The 18,554-nt window shown below is 53.4% G+C and overlaps 1 protein-coding gene across 4 annotated transcripts in view; it reads right to left on the bottom strand.

The window, feature by feature from the left end:
• Positions 1-1,074: 1,074 nt before the first annotated feature.
• The window catches only part of Prr5 (proline rich 5), a 39,622-nt gene continuing 22,142 nt past the window's right edge, over positions 1,075-18,554 (bottom strand). For 3 of the 4 annotated variants that reach the window (XM_076911787.1, XM_076911788.1, XM_034517338.2), the window contains 7 exons: positions 16,303-16,383; positions 11,191-11,239; positions 10,888-10,945; positions 5,543-5,634; positions 5,029-5,169; positions 3,260-3,395; positions 1,075-1,995 (listed from right to left, as the gene is read on the bottom strand). In XM_076911787.1, the coding sequence (XP_076767902.1) occupies positions 1,526-1,995; positions 3,260-3,395; positions 5,029-5,169; positions 5,543-5,634; positions 10,888-10,945; positions 11,191-11,239; positions 16,303-16,383 (1,027 nt within the window). In that variant the 3' untranslated portion in view covers positions 1,075-1,525. The remainder of the gene's footprint in view (positions 1,996-3,259; positions 3,396-5,028; positions 5,170-5,542; positions 5,635-10,887; positions 10,946-11,190; positions 11,240-16,302; positions 16,384-18,554) is intronic. The other variant, XM_034517339.2, reaches the window with a different exon arrangement.

The following is an 18,554-nucleotide window of genomic DNA, read 5'->3' as shown; positions in this document are numbered from 1 at the left end:
TGGGAGGCAGAGGCAGGTGGATTTCTGAGTTTGAGGCCAGCCTGGTCTACAGAGTGAGTTCCAGGTACAGCCAGGGCTACACAGAGAAACCCTGTCTCGGGGGGTGGGGGAGAGAGAAAGAAAAAAAAAAAACCCACAAAACAAAGGGAACAGGCTGAGCAAGCCATGGAGTGCAAGCATCAATCCCATGGCCTCCCCATCAATCAGCTCCTGCCTCCAGGTTCTTGCCTTGACTTCTTCATCACAGCACAGTAATACTAAGACATCCTGTGAGGTGATCATGTGCTCTTAGAGGCAACACTGAAGCTCAGGCAGGCCAGCTCTGGCTGGAACAGGCTCCCACCCTGGTGTTGAGGGGAGCCCTTCCATCCTTTATCTCCAGCAGATCCCATGGGCCCATAAGCACAAAGTAGCTGCTTCCTGTCCTATTTCCAGACCAGATCTGGCCATCCTGCCCCTGGGTCTGTCTGCTTTCTCATTCTCAGCGGACAATCACTTAAGACCTGAGTGCTTTGAAGGATCTGTGGTCCTTCAAAGGGGATCAGCATGTGGCCCAGGAGGATCACACTCCCTCTGGCTCTTTAAACAGGCCTACTTCAGGCATGGCTTGTTAGGCTATGCTGCTGGGCCAGTGCAGGCCTGAAACAACCCTGCCAACACCCAAGAACACCATTTACCAAGGACAGGCAGTGGGACCAACCCATTTGTGGACCAGGGAGGTGCTGACTACCCTCAGACTCTGGGAAAGCTGGGCTGCCCCTCCCACCCGGCCAGGGTCTTCAGCAACCTCAACAAAGAACAAGATGAGTAGGTCTTGTGACCCCTCCACTCCCTGGCTACGTCAGCTCAATGCCAATGTCTGGGGCTAGGACCTGGGACTTACGGGTTTGTCTTATACCTCAGCATCATCCATTAAGGTCTCAGGCCTTCCGTATGTGCCTTCGAGGCCCTTCCCTCAAGATGACATAGCAACACTGGACCTGAGAACAAGCGGCCTTGGTCCCAGCCTGGGAATGCACCCAACAAGAGAGGTCAGGGAGGTGGGGGTCCCAGAAGGACACCAGGGGGCAGACAGGCGCCTGGAGCCGTAACTTTATTTCATGCCTTCCTGTTCTGTGGCCACCCAGGGCAGAGGGAGGCAGGCAGGCAGGCCTGACTGAGCCTTGAGTCCCGTCACTACGGAGGCCAGGCTGGGCCGGCATAGGCACAGCCCACTGGTTTCACATTTTCCTGGGTAAGTGTGGGCACCAAGGGTGGGGCAGGCAGGGGGGCACATGGTGACCCCATTCCCCAGGTGGTGGTGTATGCGGCTGGGTGGTGCTGACTGGGTATCCCAATCAGTCCAGGGGTGAGCAGGGGGAGTTGGGTGGATTTTCCAACAGACTAGGAGTATAAAGTGACTTGAGGAAGTGACGGGGGGGGGGGGGGGAGGGGCTGGCAAGGCTAAGAAAGAGTAACAAGTCTCTCTCACACACAGACACGCAAACACACAGGGGCAGTAAAAACATGAACTAACCCCAGGCCATCAAACAACACTCGGCCGACCGCCTGTTGCCTCAAAGTCAGACACACTGGAGCGACTACCCCGCCCAAAGTCAATGAATATCCCTTCAGAGTCTGAGTCCACAGACTCCAGGATCTGGTCCACAAGTGTCTCAGGGCTGGAGGTGGGCGGGGAGCCATGGCCTGGGCCCTGTTCGGGAGAATGGACAGGGGTGTATAGTCTGCTGGAGCAAGGCCCTGAGTGGGGTGTTGGAGAAGACCTGAAGGTCCCCGAAGGGCCCTGGCCAGGCGTGTCCACAAAGCCTTGGGGCTCCGGACAAGATGTCATCTCAGAGACTGAGTGTCTGCGGATGCTTGTGCCACCGGCCGCCGTGCCTTCTGCTTCGTGCTCGGCCACAGGATTGAGCAGGGGGGTGTTGTAGCTTTTGGAGCGCACCACTGGATTCTTGGCTAGGATATCCCCAGAGCGGGAGCGCCGTAGGAACCGTTTCTCTGCAAAAACAGACAGAGTCATACACTAGGATGGTGGCTGCTGGCCCACGTGTTCTCTGAGCATCCAAGTCCCACCTTTGGGCAGAGGCTTCTGGTCAAGCATCAAATCCACAAAAGGGCCACCCAATAAAAGGCTCAGTGGCCGCCAGTTCTGAACCAGCCCAGCCTGCCTGCTAGGGAAGGGAACAAGCCTCCTGCCTTAGCTGGAGAACTTTAACATTCCCATCCTTGGCCTGAACAGGCAGTGGGTCCTCAGTTGCCCAGGTTCATCTGTAAGCTGTCAGTGACACCATTCTTAATATGAATGACCCCATGTCACTCATGGGTTCGTGTCTCATTTTCCTCACCTGTGGGAGCCTATGGATCTTAGGCACCAGTGCTTTCCTAGATAAGACTGGGCACCCAGGGCACAAGCCAGCATGGAGGAGCTGCAGGACGAGGCAGTGCTATGACGCAGCTATTTACAGGCTTCACTGGCTGTGTAGAGTGAGGACAGAGCCACATTCCATTGGCCATGTAGAAATTCCATGCAGGACCCTGCAATGCCTAACAGTGTCCATGGGGTGGCGCTCCTGAGTTCAAGCTCCGGATCTGGAATGGTTGCCTTTTTGGTTGCCAGGTATCTGCTGTCTACAGCCAAACAGGTCCTGGGAGGTGTGAAGTTCCCCAGTTCTAACTTGTTTGAGCTGGAAGACACCCAGTACTAGGGCTTTACACCTTAGGTAGCAGCCCAGATGATGGGGAGCCTTCCAAGTGACCCTGTCTGGCCTGTTCCTATGATCCAGTCTGCATCCGCTTCTGCAGCCCAGTGATCACCATGGGGTTCACTGACCCATCATCTTTCCTGCTCGACCAAAGCTATGAAGGAAGGCTGAGCTTGGGCGCTGGGCCTGGGCTGGTACACAGCAAGTGCCCAGGTGACATTGTTGAATGAACTGAGAGAACATGGCAGGCTTTTGAGGAGCCCAGCAGGCTCTCTAGGGCCTACTTTCACTGTATCTCTCCCTGAGCCTGCACAGGTATGACATCTTGGGGATGGTGGAGGCTCTCTGCATGGCAGGTCTCTGTGGGGAGCCATTACTGTTCTGGGGATTGCCCAATACCCTCCGATCCCCGCCTCCCTCTACCCTGGGAGTCCAGGTCTACACACAACAAGGCCAGACAGGTACATGGGACAGATTTTCTGTGTGACTATAGCTGGTCCCTGTGGGATCCTGGTTTTGCCAACACTGTCACCCCAGCCACAGCCCCAGGCAGTACCTACCGAGGATACAGGAATGGGTACAGGGCCCTTCATTGGAGTAGAGGCCATAGGTACCCAGGTATGGAGACACCACCTTCTGGATCAATGTCTCGAGGCGCAGGTAGTCTTCGGTCACACCCCTGGACTCATGTACTCCCTGTAAGGGAATGGAAGTCACTCACTCTGGTCCAGCAGGAGCTTGTCTCTCCCCTACCTTCCCTAGGTGGAGTCCCAGGCAGGAGGCTGGGCTCCCTTACAGCCACATGAGGTGATTTACACTAAAGTTGCTGAGCCCTGGTATGCTGGGGGCCCTGGGAGGTCCTTTGAGAGACAGTTGGTACTACCCAGGAAAGACTGCTAGCCAGGTGAGCTAGGCCGCCAGCCCATGATCTTTTTGAGATAAAGTCTCATTGTGTATCCTTGGCTGCCTTCAATGTGAGGTCCTCCTGCCTCTGACTCTTATAGGCTGGGATTGCAAGTGTGTGGCACCACATCCTGCCCATGCCACTTCTGTAAATTTATGAAGTCACATCTCCCCTGCCCACAGTACAAGGAAGAAATAAGAGGACTGGGTCATCCATATTAACTCACATGTGGCTGCTTAGTGTGACCAGCACCCATTTGGACCCCTAGCAGGTGCTGTGATCATAGGAGTAAGTCAGGGGCACACAGTAGGTCCTTAATACACACTGACTAGCAGTTGTGACCTCAAAGCAACTCAAGACTTAAAACAGTGGGGGCTGGATTCACCTGGGGACCAAGGTGAGGTCAGGACACAGGCTCATAGAGCAAAGCCACTCAGTCTGGGGAGAGGTGGCAGGTGGCACCGGTATGGTGTGGAGGCTGTGTGCAACTCTGCAAGCATAGCTGGAAAGCGGCAGGAGGTACACTGGCCAGCAGGGGGCAGCACTGCTCTGGCCTTGATCACCTCCAATGGAATCCCAGGGCCCAGCACCACAGAGACCTGTCTCTCCTACTCTCCCTATTCCCTTCACACTCACCCTGCCAGACTAAATGCAGTCTATGGAAATCCCACTCACAGGCTTGTACTTGGCTTCATTCCAAGGTGACATAAGCCTCTGGCCCAAGGTAACCCCTGGACCCTGCAACTCCTACAGTGCAGCCCGTCCCTTCCTATGAACCCTTTGCCATTTCCTTCGGCCCCTAGGCCTGAGCCCACAAACCCTAACTCAAAAGGACTGACAACAGGGCTTTTGGTGCTTATGAGAATCCTGGCGGGAGCACAATCCCCCAACAGTAAAGTCTTCCTGTCAGTCAGATGAGGCAGTTGATGGTACCTCAAAAGTCCTGCAGGACTGTAGGTTGTGAGAACTCTGTATGGTGAACTGGCACAGTAAGGGGATGTATGAGATGTAGGGTATATGTGCTTGCTGGTGGCCCAACCCTCTTCAGTACTGAGGAAAGTCCCTTAAATCCAGCCATACTAGCTGGCCACTATTCCTTTCTCCAGAGCTAGCTGTGTTGATGAAGTCCATCTGTACCAAGTGCCTGGAACACTTGGAGTGTGTGTGTGTGTGTGTGTGTGTGTGTGTGTGTGTGTGTGTGTGTGTGCACTCAAGTGCACACTCATGTGCAGGAGTGGGGTTGGGTGTGGGTGTGTGGGGGCCCAGCCCTGGTAACTGATCAAGCCTACAGAAGCCAGTTGCCACAATGAATAAATAATTCATGGTTTGGTAATTCATGGATATGGTTTGCATCCCAGCCCCAAAGCCTCACTTGCCCGCTCCCTGCCCCCGTTGGTCCTGCAGTACCAGAAACCCTCGTCCCACCTGCAGTACCAGCAGCATCTGTGCGATGGCAGGGGGAACGCGTGCGTGAGAGCGGGCCAGTGCGTCCTCCAGCTTCACGCTGAGGGTGATGGTGTTCCGGAAGTGTAGCAGGGCGAGCTGGCGCACCGATGGCTCCTTGCCCTGTGGACACAGGAAGAGACAAGCTGGCCACGTTGCTGTTACCGTTTTCTCTCTCTACCACAGGTCACGGGTGGGATGTGGGCAAGGGCCCAGTGACACCCACCCTTCCCCCATTCTCCCTCCCTGCCCTAAAGACACAGATTCCCTGTAGCCTCATCAGGGTTTTCTCTACCCTGCAGAGCAGGTCTTTGCCAGTAGGCTTCCCCACTCCAGGCCTTCCAGGCCCTGAGGAGTCACATGCTAGGCTAAGCTGGTCTGCAAGCGACAGCCTGGGTCAGTACAGAGGGGTCGTCAGGGCTGGAGTCCTGCTTCCTACTAGAGTCGTCCTATGCCCCCCGGTCCCCTTACTCCCACGCACCCAGCCAGAACACACCTGCACAGGGTAGAAGATGGCTTGCAGGGTTGGTAGCACATCACTGAAGAAGAAATCCCAGGTCTCCGCCAGTGAGTCCAGCAGCTTCTGTCCTGTGAGTGCAAGGAGCCATTACAGCATGACCTGAACACAGTAGCAGACACACCCACCCAGGGCAGGAAGCTAAGGAAGGGTGGGAGGTGCACTGAGATAGCCTCCCCAGCCCCCCACATAGCACAGTGCTCTGCCACTGAGCCCTGTGAAGAGGGAACATGATAAGGCCTACAATCTGAGTGTTAGCAGCTGGATCCTGTCCTGCCTTGGGCATGCCTCTCAGACCCCTCATCAGCCTACCAGTTCCCAACCATCCATCCATTTATAGAACCCTGGGTTGAGACATTGGGCCCTGGGGACAGCCAAGCCCCCAATGGCTCCAGATACCCACTATTATACAGCAGGGAAGCAGGACATCGAACAGCCTTGGGAAAGGCAACAAGTAAAGGGTGGCCTCTAGGGTCAGTGACCCAGGCTACAGTCTCTGGCTCCCTCTCATGAGGGCCCTAGTCACAACGTCTCACCCTGCTTGTGGGAGGTGGGACAGAGGATTGGCTGGGAGGACTTCCTGTAGTTGTCTGATGTTTTAGCTGGCTTCTCAGGCACATGTTGGGCATGTGACACCCACCCCTACCTTCCCTAGAACGAAAAGCAGCCGCTGTGTGGGAAACTGGAGCTTGGATAAGATGTAGAAACTTGGCTGGCCTCAGGCTGGGTGGCACCACCTGACTACCAGGTGGGTAGTTGTTGGGGAATGGGGCAGGTAGGTGGCCTAAGATGACTCTGTGGCTTGCAGACTTAGGAACTTGTCACGAGGGTAGATAGCTGAGACAAACGGCCACTGGGTCTAGGCGTAAACAGGCCCAGCCATGTGTCCCATAGGACTCCCGTGCCATGAGTCTGAGCAAGGAGGGAAGGGTCCTTGACTGTTGGCTAGCCTGCCTGCCTGTCTCCGTGTTTCTATGGGAACAAGAAAGCCTGTGAGGCCTTTGCCTGGCTTTCCAGTATGTGTACTTTCCCTCATGGAAAGCCCTAGGTCCGTGTAGAGCGAGGATGTGGGAAACAGAGAGCTGGCCCTAGGAGCAGGCTGGCCTCTGTGTGTGGCCGCCTACGGCTGTCTGCTGGCGGACAGCTCTAACATTCCCGGGTGGCCCACACCTGGTTCCAGGGGCAAGGAGACTGCGGGAATGCCCGGGGCAGGCGGATGCTCACAGACCCTCTGAGCCCTGCCTGAACACAAAGTCCCTTCAGTTCCTGCCATCATACAGGAAGAAAGGCTGTTCAGTCCTGGCTGGCTGTGGGGTGGCCCTGGGCGCCGGCCAGGGCTGTGTGCCACCAAGTGAAGGTCGTCCTCTAGCCCATAGGGCGGACACACCACAGAAAAGCAGATGTTGTAAAACACAGAATCCAGGCCCCAGCTGGAGCTGTGTGCTGTCAGAGACCCGGAAGGATAGCCTGGTCCCTGGCCGGGTTCTTGCCTGGGACTGTGGACTGGGCTGTGTGCCTGGGAGTGGGGTCAGCGGAGGCTACTGTCAGACACACGGACAAGGGCTGAAGCCTTGCTCTGTGGCTGTAGTGGAGCCCCAGAAAGTTCTTTCAGCCAGACCTAGTGGCACCCTCTGTGTGGAGACAGAATAAGTCCCCAGGGCTTGATGACAAGGTACCCTGTGTTTGTTGCTGGTCTGACGCAGGCAGTGAATGTGTGTACCCTGACTGGGCCCCAGTCAGAGGTGGAGCAGAAAGCTTTGGTGAAGGGTCAGGCTGAGGCCCCACGATGGCTTTCAACTGGATGTCAGTCTCTCCTTTATTCAACCTCAGGGTGCTAAGAACCAACAGGGGAGCCAGGGGGTGCAGCTCCAGTCCACAGGCATGCAGGGAAGGCTTCAGGGACAGTGACAACCACAGAGAAATGACGAAGGTTGTCTAGCAGGGGGCTGAAGCATCTGCACAGCCAGCCAGGAATGGAGGGGTGTGTGCAGGGTACGAACACACATCGGCCACAGAGTTTGGCTCGTGGGTGAGAAAATGCAGACAGAAGCCTCAGTGGCAGCAGCGGACCCCTGTGGCCTCCTAGGTGACCTTTTGTGAGGTGCCAGGCTGTTCTCCTGCAGATTCTCCCACTCTAGCTGCCTCCTGACTCCAGAAATCACTTAGTTTGGGAAATGGTGGCAGAGGTCTCACTGGATGGCCCCTTTGAGGCTACCATCTGACTCCATGTATCCGTCCCCTCCAGCAGCTATGGGCTGAAGGTAAAGCCAGCTTCCAGGATTGAAGGAAGCAGACTTTATGAGATGGTGGGGGGACGAGATGGCTGACCCACAGGCCAGGGTATGTAGCTGAATGGGATGGACAAGCTCCTGTGCAGACCACTCTTGGAGACCATATTGAGGGACTGCTACCGCCACCCTTCCTTCCTTCCTCAGTTTCCCTTTACCTGATATTCGTCACACTAGCCTGTCAACATGTGGTTTATGTCTCAGTCCCTGCAGGGTAAGGCCTGTATCTTTTCCATCTCCAGGTCCCCAGAGACTCCCCTGGGGGCCCTTCGTGGACATAGTTCGTTCTTTACTACAGTAGTAAGAAGTGGGCCCGGAGGGGAGGGAGGCTGCAGTATGTGATACCCATGGTGTCTTCACATGTGCCTGGAGCTTGCAGCTTTCCCTGGGCCTAGAGGTTGGACATTAAAAAGCAAGGCATCCTTTTCCCTTTCCTTGGGAGGCCCTGTCTCACAGTCATGAGGTTCCACACAAAGCTGCCCTTCTCCCAGGACCCGGCTCCCCTGGGCTGTGTTAGTGGGAGGCACCTCAGGGAATGTGCTGAGTCAGGCGGGCCAGGAGGGTGTGGGAGGCCTCTTCCCTCAGGTGCCAAACATTCACAGCGCCATCCAGGGGCTTGGCTACTAGGACGCCCCCTGGACCTTGGCTGCCTGGGCCTCCTGCCCACACCCACTGTTCTCATTCCTGTCTGGGCCTGCCTCATGTAGGAAGATGATGGGGAAGTGGGGAGGAGGGGACCCTTTGGAGTGAGGCAGGACTCCAGGCCTCAGCCTCTCACCCTCTGAAGTGGGCTGACAGCCATTTGCCTAGGGTCCAGCACTTGGAGGAGACACCTGGAGTAGCGAGTGACTTGAGTAGGCTCCAGAAAGCCAGTCACCTACTCAATACTTGGGCAGCCATGTATCCAGTGTGGCCCAAGCAAGACTGAGCATGTGCCTCCTTCCAGGGCTGCTGGGCTACCCACCTGGTCAGCAGAAGCAAACCAACCAGGACATAACCTAGTGGAGAACATCCCATGAGAGGTACTCAGCAAAGGTTCATAAAGCCCTTAGGCAGAATGAAGCCTGGACACACAGTAGATGTTTGTGGAACACTCACAGCCTGAAGCCAGCACAGGGCCTAGTGTACAGAAAGTAGGTGCACATAAAACGCTCGTCTATTGAAGCTAGTCCAGGACGTGGTGTATAGCAGGTGCTCATCAAATGCTTATGGGATCCAAGTCAGCACAGGGCCTGGCACACAGTAGACATTTGCAAAGTCCTCTAGACAACAGCCTTGCCGTAGTGCCAAGCCCCTTCTGGGACCTCAAGACCACAGACACCAGGGGCCTGAGATGCTGGGACCAGGAGGTCAAAGCCCTTTGCCCTATGATGAGGGCTGAGCCAGGCGGAGAGGCTTGCTGGAACTGTGGGGCCTGAGAAAGAACTAGGGGTGCCCCGGCATCACAGCAAGGCTCCAATCTCCCTGCAGTGTGGCTGTGCTACGACTGCCTCTGCTGTCCCTGGACAATGACCTTTTGCCTAAGCTAGTTCTCTGGTCTTTGGATATTCAGACTCAAGATGGTATCTCTCAGGCAATAAAATGAGGCTCCTGTTATACCTTATATCCTGATATTCCTTATATCCAGTCTGGATATAAAGTAGCCCCTAAATAGCTCACGTGTTGATGGCTTTGTCCACAGCCAGTGGAGCTGTGGAGGTGCTTGGCTTATGAGGGCAGGGTGCTGGCTGCATCACTGGACAGACCCATCAGTTCAGAGCTGAATGTGCCTTGGGAGGTGAGCCTTGGTGGAATATGGTGGGCTGTGCTGTGATGGTTAGTATTGACTGTCGGCCTGACAGGATTTAGAATCACCTTCTCTGGGTATGTATATGAAGAAGTTTCTAGACTGGATTAACTGAGGAGAGTGGACTTGCCCTTGATTCCATATGCTGGGGCCCTGGGCTGAGTGAAAAGTTGGTGGGCTGAGAGCAGCACTCATCTCTCTGTTTTCTCGCTGTGGGTGTGATGTGACCTGTCTCCTCAAGTTTCTGCTGCTATGCTTTCCCCGCCATGATGGACTGTAACTGAGCAAAATATACCCTCCTTAAGCTGCTTTTGTCATGGCAACAAGAAATACAACTAATGGACCTCGGGAGTACCTATGAAAGGTATGCTCGGCCTCTGGTCTCTTCCTGTCTCTCTGCTTCCTGACCACAGAAGCTGTTCACAAAGCTGGTGAAGAGCTTTGCTAACCCATATTTCTCTGACATGACTTTGGTTTCAAGCCAGGCTCAACATGACGAGGTCAAGTGTCCAGGGACCTCTGACCCTGTGAACCGAAATAAGCCTTTTCCCTTTCCAATGGTTACCTTTGCAATTAATGTTACCAGCTTAACAAAACCAACAATCACACAGCAAGAGCTCAGTCAGGAATTATCTAGATCAGGCTGGGATTATGGGCATGCCTAAGCACTGCCTTGACTGTTAATTGATATGGGAACACCCAGCCCACTGTGGGCGGCACCAATTCCTAGGCAAGGTCTCCTCTGCTGTATAAGAAAGAGTTTAGCACAGCAGAAAGCAGCATGCACGTGTTCATCTCTGATCTTGACCGTGCCTGTACAAATTCCCACCTTGTTATCTCTGCTATCAGGCCTGTGCCCGGGAATTGTAAGCACAATCCTCTCTTCCTCTAAGTTGCTGTTTGCACTGTGCTTTATCACACCAACAGAAATGAAACTAAGACACCCCCTTAAAGTGCTGGTTTGGTTGCAGTGATTAAAAGCTGAGGGCACAGTCCCTGTGAGCAGTAAGATGAATCAGGGCACCTCTCCCTGGGGTTGCACAGCCCTCCTGGGCTCTCAAGGGGACAGACTCTCTCCAAGGTCCCCTCCCAATCCAGACCTCAGTCCTGTTGCCCAATGCTGTTTCCTTCCTTTCCAGTCATCTTAACCAGAGAGCCCCCTCCCTCCCAGCATCTGCCATGCCACTGTCCCAGAACAACAACCACACCATGTCACAGCCAGACCGGCTACATTCAGCCCTGAGACTCACCCTCATAGAAACGTATCTTGTCACGAAGGATCACCATGCCCTTTGTGAGCAGCTGGTTCTGAAAGCAAACAGAGGTGCCATCACTGACCTGTAGCTACTCCAGGATGGTCTGATCCCCAGGACTCCCAGGAGTTCACCAACAAGCAGCCAAGACATGAGGCCCACCCTACTGCCAGACAGTCAAAACTCCATCCACCCTGAGAGGCCAGCCTTGAGCCTGCCCGGGCTGTCACAGGTCATATAACTATGGAGACCTCCTCTGAGAGACAGAGCAAGCCTTCCTCTGTGGCAAAGCCCACGCACCTGCAGGTACTCAGTGAAGAAGGACCCCAGCTCTGTCTTCAGCAGCTGCCTGTGGAGGAGGGCAGATGAGAACAAGTTGAGGTCATGCAGTACTGGGGAAGTCTAGAAACATCCGGGCAGCCAGGGACCAACCTGCTCAGCACAGCAACACAAGTGGCTCAAGAGATTATTTTCCCTCTATGACCCACAGAGTGGCTGGCTCACTAGGGATCTCCTCTGTGCATCTCACAGAAGAGAAGTCTGACGGTCCCAATGGGACCATACATCTTCTCTTCCTCAAGCAGACACCTACAGGCTTGGCCCTGCAACACTGGGCTCCATCTGTCATCTGCCTGCCTGAATCCTACAGCCAGCAGGGACTCCCTTTCCTAAGTGGCTTCCCTTCCTTTTATTATATGCACCAACTTGAGTCTTCATAGAGCCAGTGACAGGCACTGACTGGAGCTCCCTTATATAGTGGAGGCCTGAGCAGCTCACAGATTAACATGGCAATCTCTACTTTGTGAACAGTGCTGCCCGCCTCTAGTGGAGTCATTTCCCACCCTGATCCCATCCTGAAGAAGTACAGCCACTGTGAGCGTTTGGATGAAGATGTCCCCCACGGGCTCAGATACTTGAACACTAGGTCCCCAGATGGTGGCACTGTTTGGGAGAGGTTGTGAGACTTGATAGAGGAAGTCACTGGGGACAGGCCCCACTTCCTGTTTACTCCCTATTAATGCCTGGGTTTGAAGATGAACTGACCCCAGAGCTTTGTATATGCAGGCAAATGCTCTACCACTGAGCCGCTTTTCCAGCACCTGGTTTGCCTAGTTTTATAAAGCATCTTGGGGAGGGGGTTGTTACTGGGAGACAGGGAGATGGTGGAGTCAGTGCTGGGTTGTGTGTGAACTGAAGGAAGGACAAACGGCCAAGACCAATCACAGAGTAGCTTTGAAGGAAATGCCAAACTCAACCACCAATCAGGATGGAGGAGGCCTTGCATATACAAAGCCCTGGGGTCAGTCACCAGAACTGCAAACAACAAAGATAAGGCCAAGCCACAAAGGAACTGGAAACATATAAGGGATAAAACTGCAAACCAAACACAAACGTACAACGTAAGAAAAAGAGAAAGTGACCAGCAGCGAGCGGCAAAGGTGAGGACTGCCAGGTGGGGAGGGTGCTGCTCCCACACATGCACCAAAGCTGAAGATGCTTACATCCAAAATATATGACCTAACAGGGTGTCGTGGCCCACATCTGTCAGGAGTCTGCGGTCATCCTTGGCTATACATAGTTTGTAGGCCAGTCTGAGCTACAAGAGACCCTGCCTCAAAAAGCCAAAGATGCACCCACTCCAGCTAACGATTGCAACAGTATGGCCGGGTCCACCTTGGACATGCTCAGAACACAGTCTCCGTCAGTCCAAACAGACACAAAGTGCTGACTCGGGCAATTTACTGAATCTCATATGAACCATGAAAGACAGCGGCGTGCTGAGAAGCTACTCCCACAAGTGATGCCGCAGAGCCTTTCCTGTGAGGCTTGTTCATCCACTCAAGTTAGACAGGGTCTTGCTACACAGCCCAGGCTGCCCTCCCAACTCACTATGGGGCCTAGGCTGGTCTTGAACTCACAGTGATCAGTCTTCAGAAGGAGAAGCTAAAATTGGGGAGGCAGACGATGTGGTCAGAGTCAGGTCAGGGAACCCAAAGTTGGATCCCTAGTCTGGACTAGGTAGATTAAAAATGGTAACCTAGCCAGACATGGTGGTGCCAGCTGTAATGCCAGCACTCCAGGCAGAGGCAGGAGGATCACTACAAAAAGAAAGAGGGGGAAGACAATCAGCCTTTCTCAGCAGTCAACCCTCTATGCTCTGAAGAAAGCCAAGGAGAAGGTGAAGGGGTCAGAGACGAGAAACTGACCAGAAGCATATGGTCCAATGGCTGCAGGCTTGAGACACAGGCTAGACCAGGAAACATTACAAACTGGCCAACTTACGGCGAAGACTCCTCAATGATATGTGGCCGAGGACGAGAGCCGATGCTTCTCCAAAGACGATGCGTGAGCAGCCAGCAAGCACCCAGAAGATGCCTGGCACTGTTAGTCACTAAGAAATGACAACCAAAGCCACAGAGAGCCACGGTGGCACCCAGTTCTGTGAGACTCTCAGCCAGAAAGAAATGTAGTGAGAGGCTGGGGCCTCCCTTGCTGCTCACTCTGTGGGAAGTGGGGAGCCTCCCCCAAAAGAAACCCAAGCCCTCAACAGACCTGGACATACACTAAGAGAAACCACATCACACGTCTATGCAAAATCTTGAACACTGAATCTGGGCATACATCTACAATCCTGGCTGAAGGCTGAGGCAGGAGGATCTCAAGACAATGCTAGGCCAGGTTACAGAGGTCTTCAGAACCACTTTTCAGAATCAAAACTACAACCAGTGGCACATGTCTAATCCCAGCACTCAGGAGACAGAGGCAGGGGGATCTCTGTAAGTTCAAGGTCAGCACTGGCTAAACAGAGAGATCAAGTCAATGATGCATATTGAGACCCCGTTTCAAAATAATAAACAAACAAGATAACAAAAGCAAAACCCAGAACTAAAGGAAAACTCCCAAACCTTTGTACAAGGATGCTCACATCCGTAGGATCCGGCACTCACCACAGCCACAAGCCACACAGGTGATCAGATGGAGCAAAAATCAATGTTATCACAAATCCAGGCTCCAACACAGCTGGACCTCACAAGCATGAAGGGAACAGCTGCATGCTGGCATGAAATGCCATTCGTATGAATTGTCTGGAAGAGCCAGGCTGGGCTGAGTGATGGGCTGTAAAAGGTGGGGGGACTCTTTGGCAGTGATGCAAAATGAACTGGATGCTTGGTGACAACCACACAACCACAGGAGCACACTCAATACTGACCAGGGCATTTTATGGTATATGAACTGCATGTGAATCAATGCACATAGCCATATGCATTACAGCAGGTCTGTTAAGGGCAGTGGCTGAGCAGGTGCACCACGGACCTGGAAATCCACACCACTGAGTACCTCTGTACCTTGTCCATAACACATAGCATGAAGTCACAGTAGACTAGTGCTCAGGACAGTGACCGGCCCACAGGTGACCAGGGAGCACAGGGGCAGGCTACACTCTGTACCGCAGGCTCGCAGTTGGATCTACTGTCTGGGTTTAGGAAGGGACACTCTGTGATTATCTCATAGTAGAAGTGCCTGGGGATGTGACCAAACCACACAAGGCTCTATATACATGTGTATGCACATTCATACACATATAAAGAGAGAAGAGCAATGCAGTCTTCAGTTGTGACTAACTGTCCCCACCTAGATACAGCTGACACACTGTCTGTGTCACTAACTAGCCCCTACTATGGTAATGGTGGAGAACTTTTGAACGCAGCCATCAGTGGTTCCATCCATGGATTCCCTCCCTGCAGCAAAGCCAATGACCAGCTATGCGTAAGAAGCACAATCAGACCTAGCTACTTTTTGTTTCTGGCAGGGTCTCAAATATGTCTGGATGACCTTAAACTCAATATATAGCTAAGGATGACCTTGAACTCCTGATCTTCCTGCCTCTACCTCCCCAGTGCTGGGATTATAGGAATGAACCATCGATGTAGCATCAGGCTTGGAACTCAGGTTTCATGTTCACTCAGCAAACACTCCAGCGACTGAGCCACATCCCCAGACCTAGACCTAGGTAATTTAATGTGGCCATTCATGGAAGAGAACTACAGTAGGAAGGGACAGTTCTGAATGGCCATGGACCCTGGAGCTGGGACCAGGGTTCTAGCTCAGCCACCAAACCACTCAACTGGCAGCTAGTGACCATCTATAAAATACAGACACAAAGGCATGGACCCAAGGGCTGTGGTGAGCGGAAAACTTAAAGGCATAGCAATCACTCAGTGCGTGCTTAAGCAAACTTCCCTGAGAAAGCCCACGGCTATCATTTGAGGATGCCTGGTGTTTTGTTTTGCACTGGTGAAAAAGCAGCTGTCCCAAGATCGTCTTATGTCCCTGAAGTCAGCATCTCCCATCACCCTGCTTTCTAGTCAGGTGCTAGGACACAGAATGAATCCTCTAAACCTTGCCCCCCAATCCATCTCAGGGAGCAGGGTAGCCCCTAAGGCCTCTTAGAGAAGAGGTGCCAGTCAGAAGCAGAAAGGCCAAAGGAAGTACACACTCCTGGGCTCCACCTACTTTATGGATTTAAAGACGTGGGTGCCCTCTGCACCCAGAAGATTCTCTTCTTGTATGTGATACTAGGGTCAGAACCTGGGCCTCTCTCACTCATGCCAGCCAGCTCAGAGCTCTTCACTGGCTAACCACGGACTGGCCAGTAGATTGTTTAGATTTGTTATAAAATAGGTTTCTTAGGCTCACGGATGCACTGTGAGCAGTGGGTGACCGTTAACAGCGACAAGCACAGGGACTTCGGAGGCACCTCACTCCATGCTGTTCCCAGTACCTTTGTACCCTGGGCCTCAGTTTACCCACATAAGGGTCCTTTCAGGTAGGTATGGTATGGTTGACCCCTGTCCTATTATCCCTTAGACCTTGCCTTCACCAGCAAATGGAAGATTCTCTGTCGACTTCTACAGATATACTTTGGATCTGGGGACAGGGTGCTCTGGGTCAGGCCTGGAGGTTAATAGCAGAGACTGAAAAGGATCCACTGTCAGCTGTGTGACCCCGGGGGAGGTAGCTTGACCACTCTCTTCCATTCTAAAAGCTGACTGCAAACTCTCTCAAAGCCACAGTGGCTTGGTCTACAGCTGTAGTCTGAGAGGGCTCCTCTGTCCTCAGCTGCTTCACGACCTGGTTCCCAGCTAGTCAAAGGAAATGAGGGGTGTTCATGGCTGGACTGTTTCCGGAATGGCAGTGGGTCATTAAGCAGGTGGGCCCTTCCTCTTTGACAGAGTAAATATCCTCTGTAATTCACCGGGCAGCAGGGAATGTGAACATTATCAAGCCACTGTCCAAGTTCCACCCTGCTGACCCTAGAAGGGCGGCCCCAGGAGACTGGGGTGTGGGGCCTCCTTCCTCCACCCTCAGCCTCACAGATGGGTTTCCCAGGGAGGACTGGTTTACACTCACCGGACACCCTCGTTGAGGATGAAGAGCTCCTGGTCGGGCAGCCCCTTGCGCTGGAAGACAGCGATCACGCCGTTATGGATACTGTGGGCAGAAAGGAAAGTGGTCACCCAGAGGCATTGGGTCTTGTATGCCTCCTCCCACCTATCCAGTCCCATCCAGTCCCACTCAGCCCCTCCTGAAATCATAGGCATGCCCACACCCTGCTGCAACTCCAGGTCTGGGCTCCTGACACAAACTCTGGCCCACCGGAACCTGCCAGGCATCCTGCAGACCCTGTAGTCCAACCTGGGCTGAACTTCCCTTCCTTCCTGCATGTTCTTAATTCCTCCCAGCTGGGCCAGACATTGGGGGCCTTCTGCATCTCTTCTCTCTTTGCTTCCCTTGTGTCCAGGTCCTGACTTTGCCTCCACTCCCCAATGCTTCTAGTCCCACAGCGGAGGTCCCATGAGCCACTGGGGTCCCAGCCCCCACAGCCTCTTCCCTGGGGCAGAGGAATGTTAACAGTGAGGCTGACCCTGTCCAGGCTCTGCTGATTAAAACTCTCTGAAGCAGGAAGCTGCAAACACTTTTCTCCAAAGGGCCAGAGGGTCAGCTGTTAAAAGTCTGAGGACTACTCAGCCTCCTACAGCTATTCGGCTATCTGCTTCAATGCCGTGAAGTTAGACATGTGGGAATGTATACCAATAAAACTTTATTATTCATATATCAGGTGAGAGATTGGGTTTGGTCCCATGAGAACTGCAGGAAGTTCAAGCCCTGCATGAACTGCAGAGAGCCCCTAAGCTGAGCCCCACGGCACTCAAGGCTCCTGGTGCTTATCCAGGCACTTAGGGAAGCTGCTGCCAGCCCCAGGACATTTGCACATCCCTTTCTTCTGCATGGCTATCTCCATTGCTCTGCCATTTATTCAGTCCCTTCTTCCAGGTTACAACTCCACCGAGCCTGTAGAGTCTACATTAACGCAGAACAGGCTTAGCCAGTGTGATCAGTGGACTAACCTTTCTCCACTGCTGGCTGTCCTTACGAAGATCTAGCCACTGTTTATCCTTCCCTTGAACTTGGCTCACAATGATACCTGAGAACTTTCCTACCATTCTGGAGAGCCCTCGTCCATAAGCACAGATTGGGGCTATGGGGTGACACATGCTCTGGGGAGCCCAGGACTCCATCAGAGGAGACAGTGGAGATCTAGAATGGTTCCGGTTTTCAAGGTTCAGTTTGTCCTTCTTCCATTATACCTTCCGGAGAGACACCCTGACACTACCTCCCTGGCTCCCTGTGGCCTGAAGTACAATCGTACTGGTGCCCTGGAAGCCCTCCTACCCAAGGCTGGCCTCCTTGGGTGGTCAATGGTGTGAATCACGCCGGCCGTAAAGGTGGCTACTTAACTACTCTCCTCTCCTGCCCTACCCTAGGCTGCCATGGCCAAGCCAACAGCCCGAAGCCTCACCTCACCACCTCACAGCCAGCTGATCATCTCCTGGGCTGGTCCAGGCTGAGGCCCCTCCCACACACACCCTAAGCCCTGCACTGACTCCAGTCTGATGGGCAGCCTGAGGGGCAGGCCTGGGTCTGTGTGCTGCTCTAGCTGCCTGACAGATACTCAGGAACACCTGGGCCACACCCAACCCATGGACCACCCATGTGGTCTCTCAGTGTTTTAAACGCCAACATTTGGTGGGGACAATCAAACCTCAATTACAGAACAAGACACTAAGGCTTAGAGAGGCCAAGGGACACATCTATTCAGCAGGACCAGAATTGAAAGGAGACACTGGCTTACAGGCCCCTCATCCCATCCTTGGGGATAAACCCTGTTCCTTTTTATTCTTCCTCGTTCTGTGAGGCTCCATGGGCTTTCTGAAGTCCAAAATGGTAATAATAATAATGATGATGATGATGATGATAAACCACAAACAAACAACAAAAAACAAACAAAAAAATGAAAAAAAAAAAAAACCCACAAAAATCAAAACCTGTCAGCTACTTGGAGAGAGGAAGGAGAGGACCAGAGGACCCCATGTGATTTATCATCCTGAAACACAGAAGTGAACCCTGCCTTTCTCAGCCACAGCCTCCCGGCCAGTGTGGCAAGTCCAGTCAGGACATCTGCAGATGGTCCCCAGGAAACCACAGGAAGTGGAGGGACTTCCGGGTGAGGCCAGGGGAGGGCATCCTCAGGTGTAAAGCCCCACCTCTCTCTGGCCTCTAACATCTACTAGAAAACAAGGCTCTCTGTGCAGGCAGGCCAG

The sequence above is a fragment of the Arvicanthis niloticus genome, chromosome 13 (assembly GCF_011762505.2).
Source record: "Arvicanthis niloticus isolate mArvNil1 chromosome 13, mArvNil1.pat.X, whole genome shotgun sequence".
In the NCBI taxonomy this organism is placed as follows: domain Eukaryota; kingdom Metazoa; phylum Chordata; class Mammalia; order Rodentia; family Muridae; genus Arvicanthis; species Arvicanthis niloticus.
The sequence above is the reverse complement of the archived record's forward strand: the minus strand, read 5'-3'. Positions and strand labels throughout refer to the sequence as shown.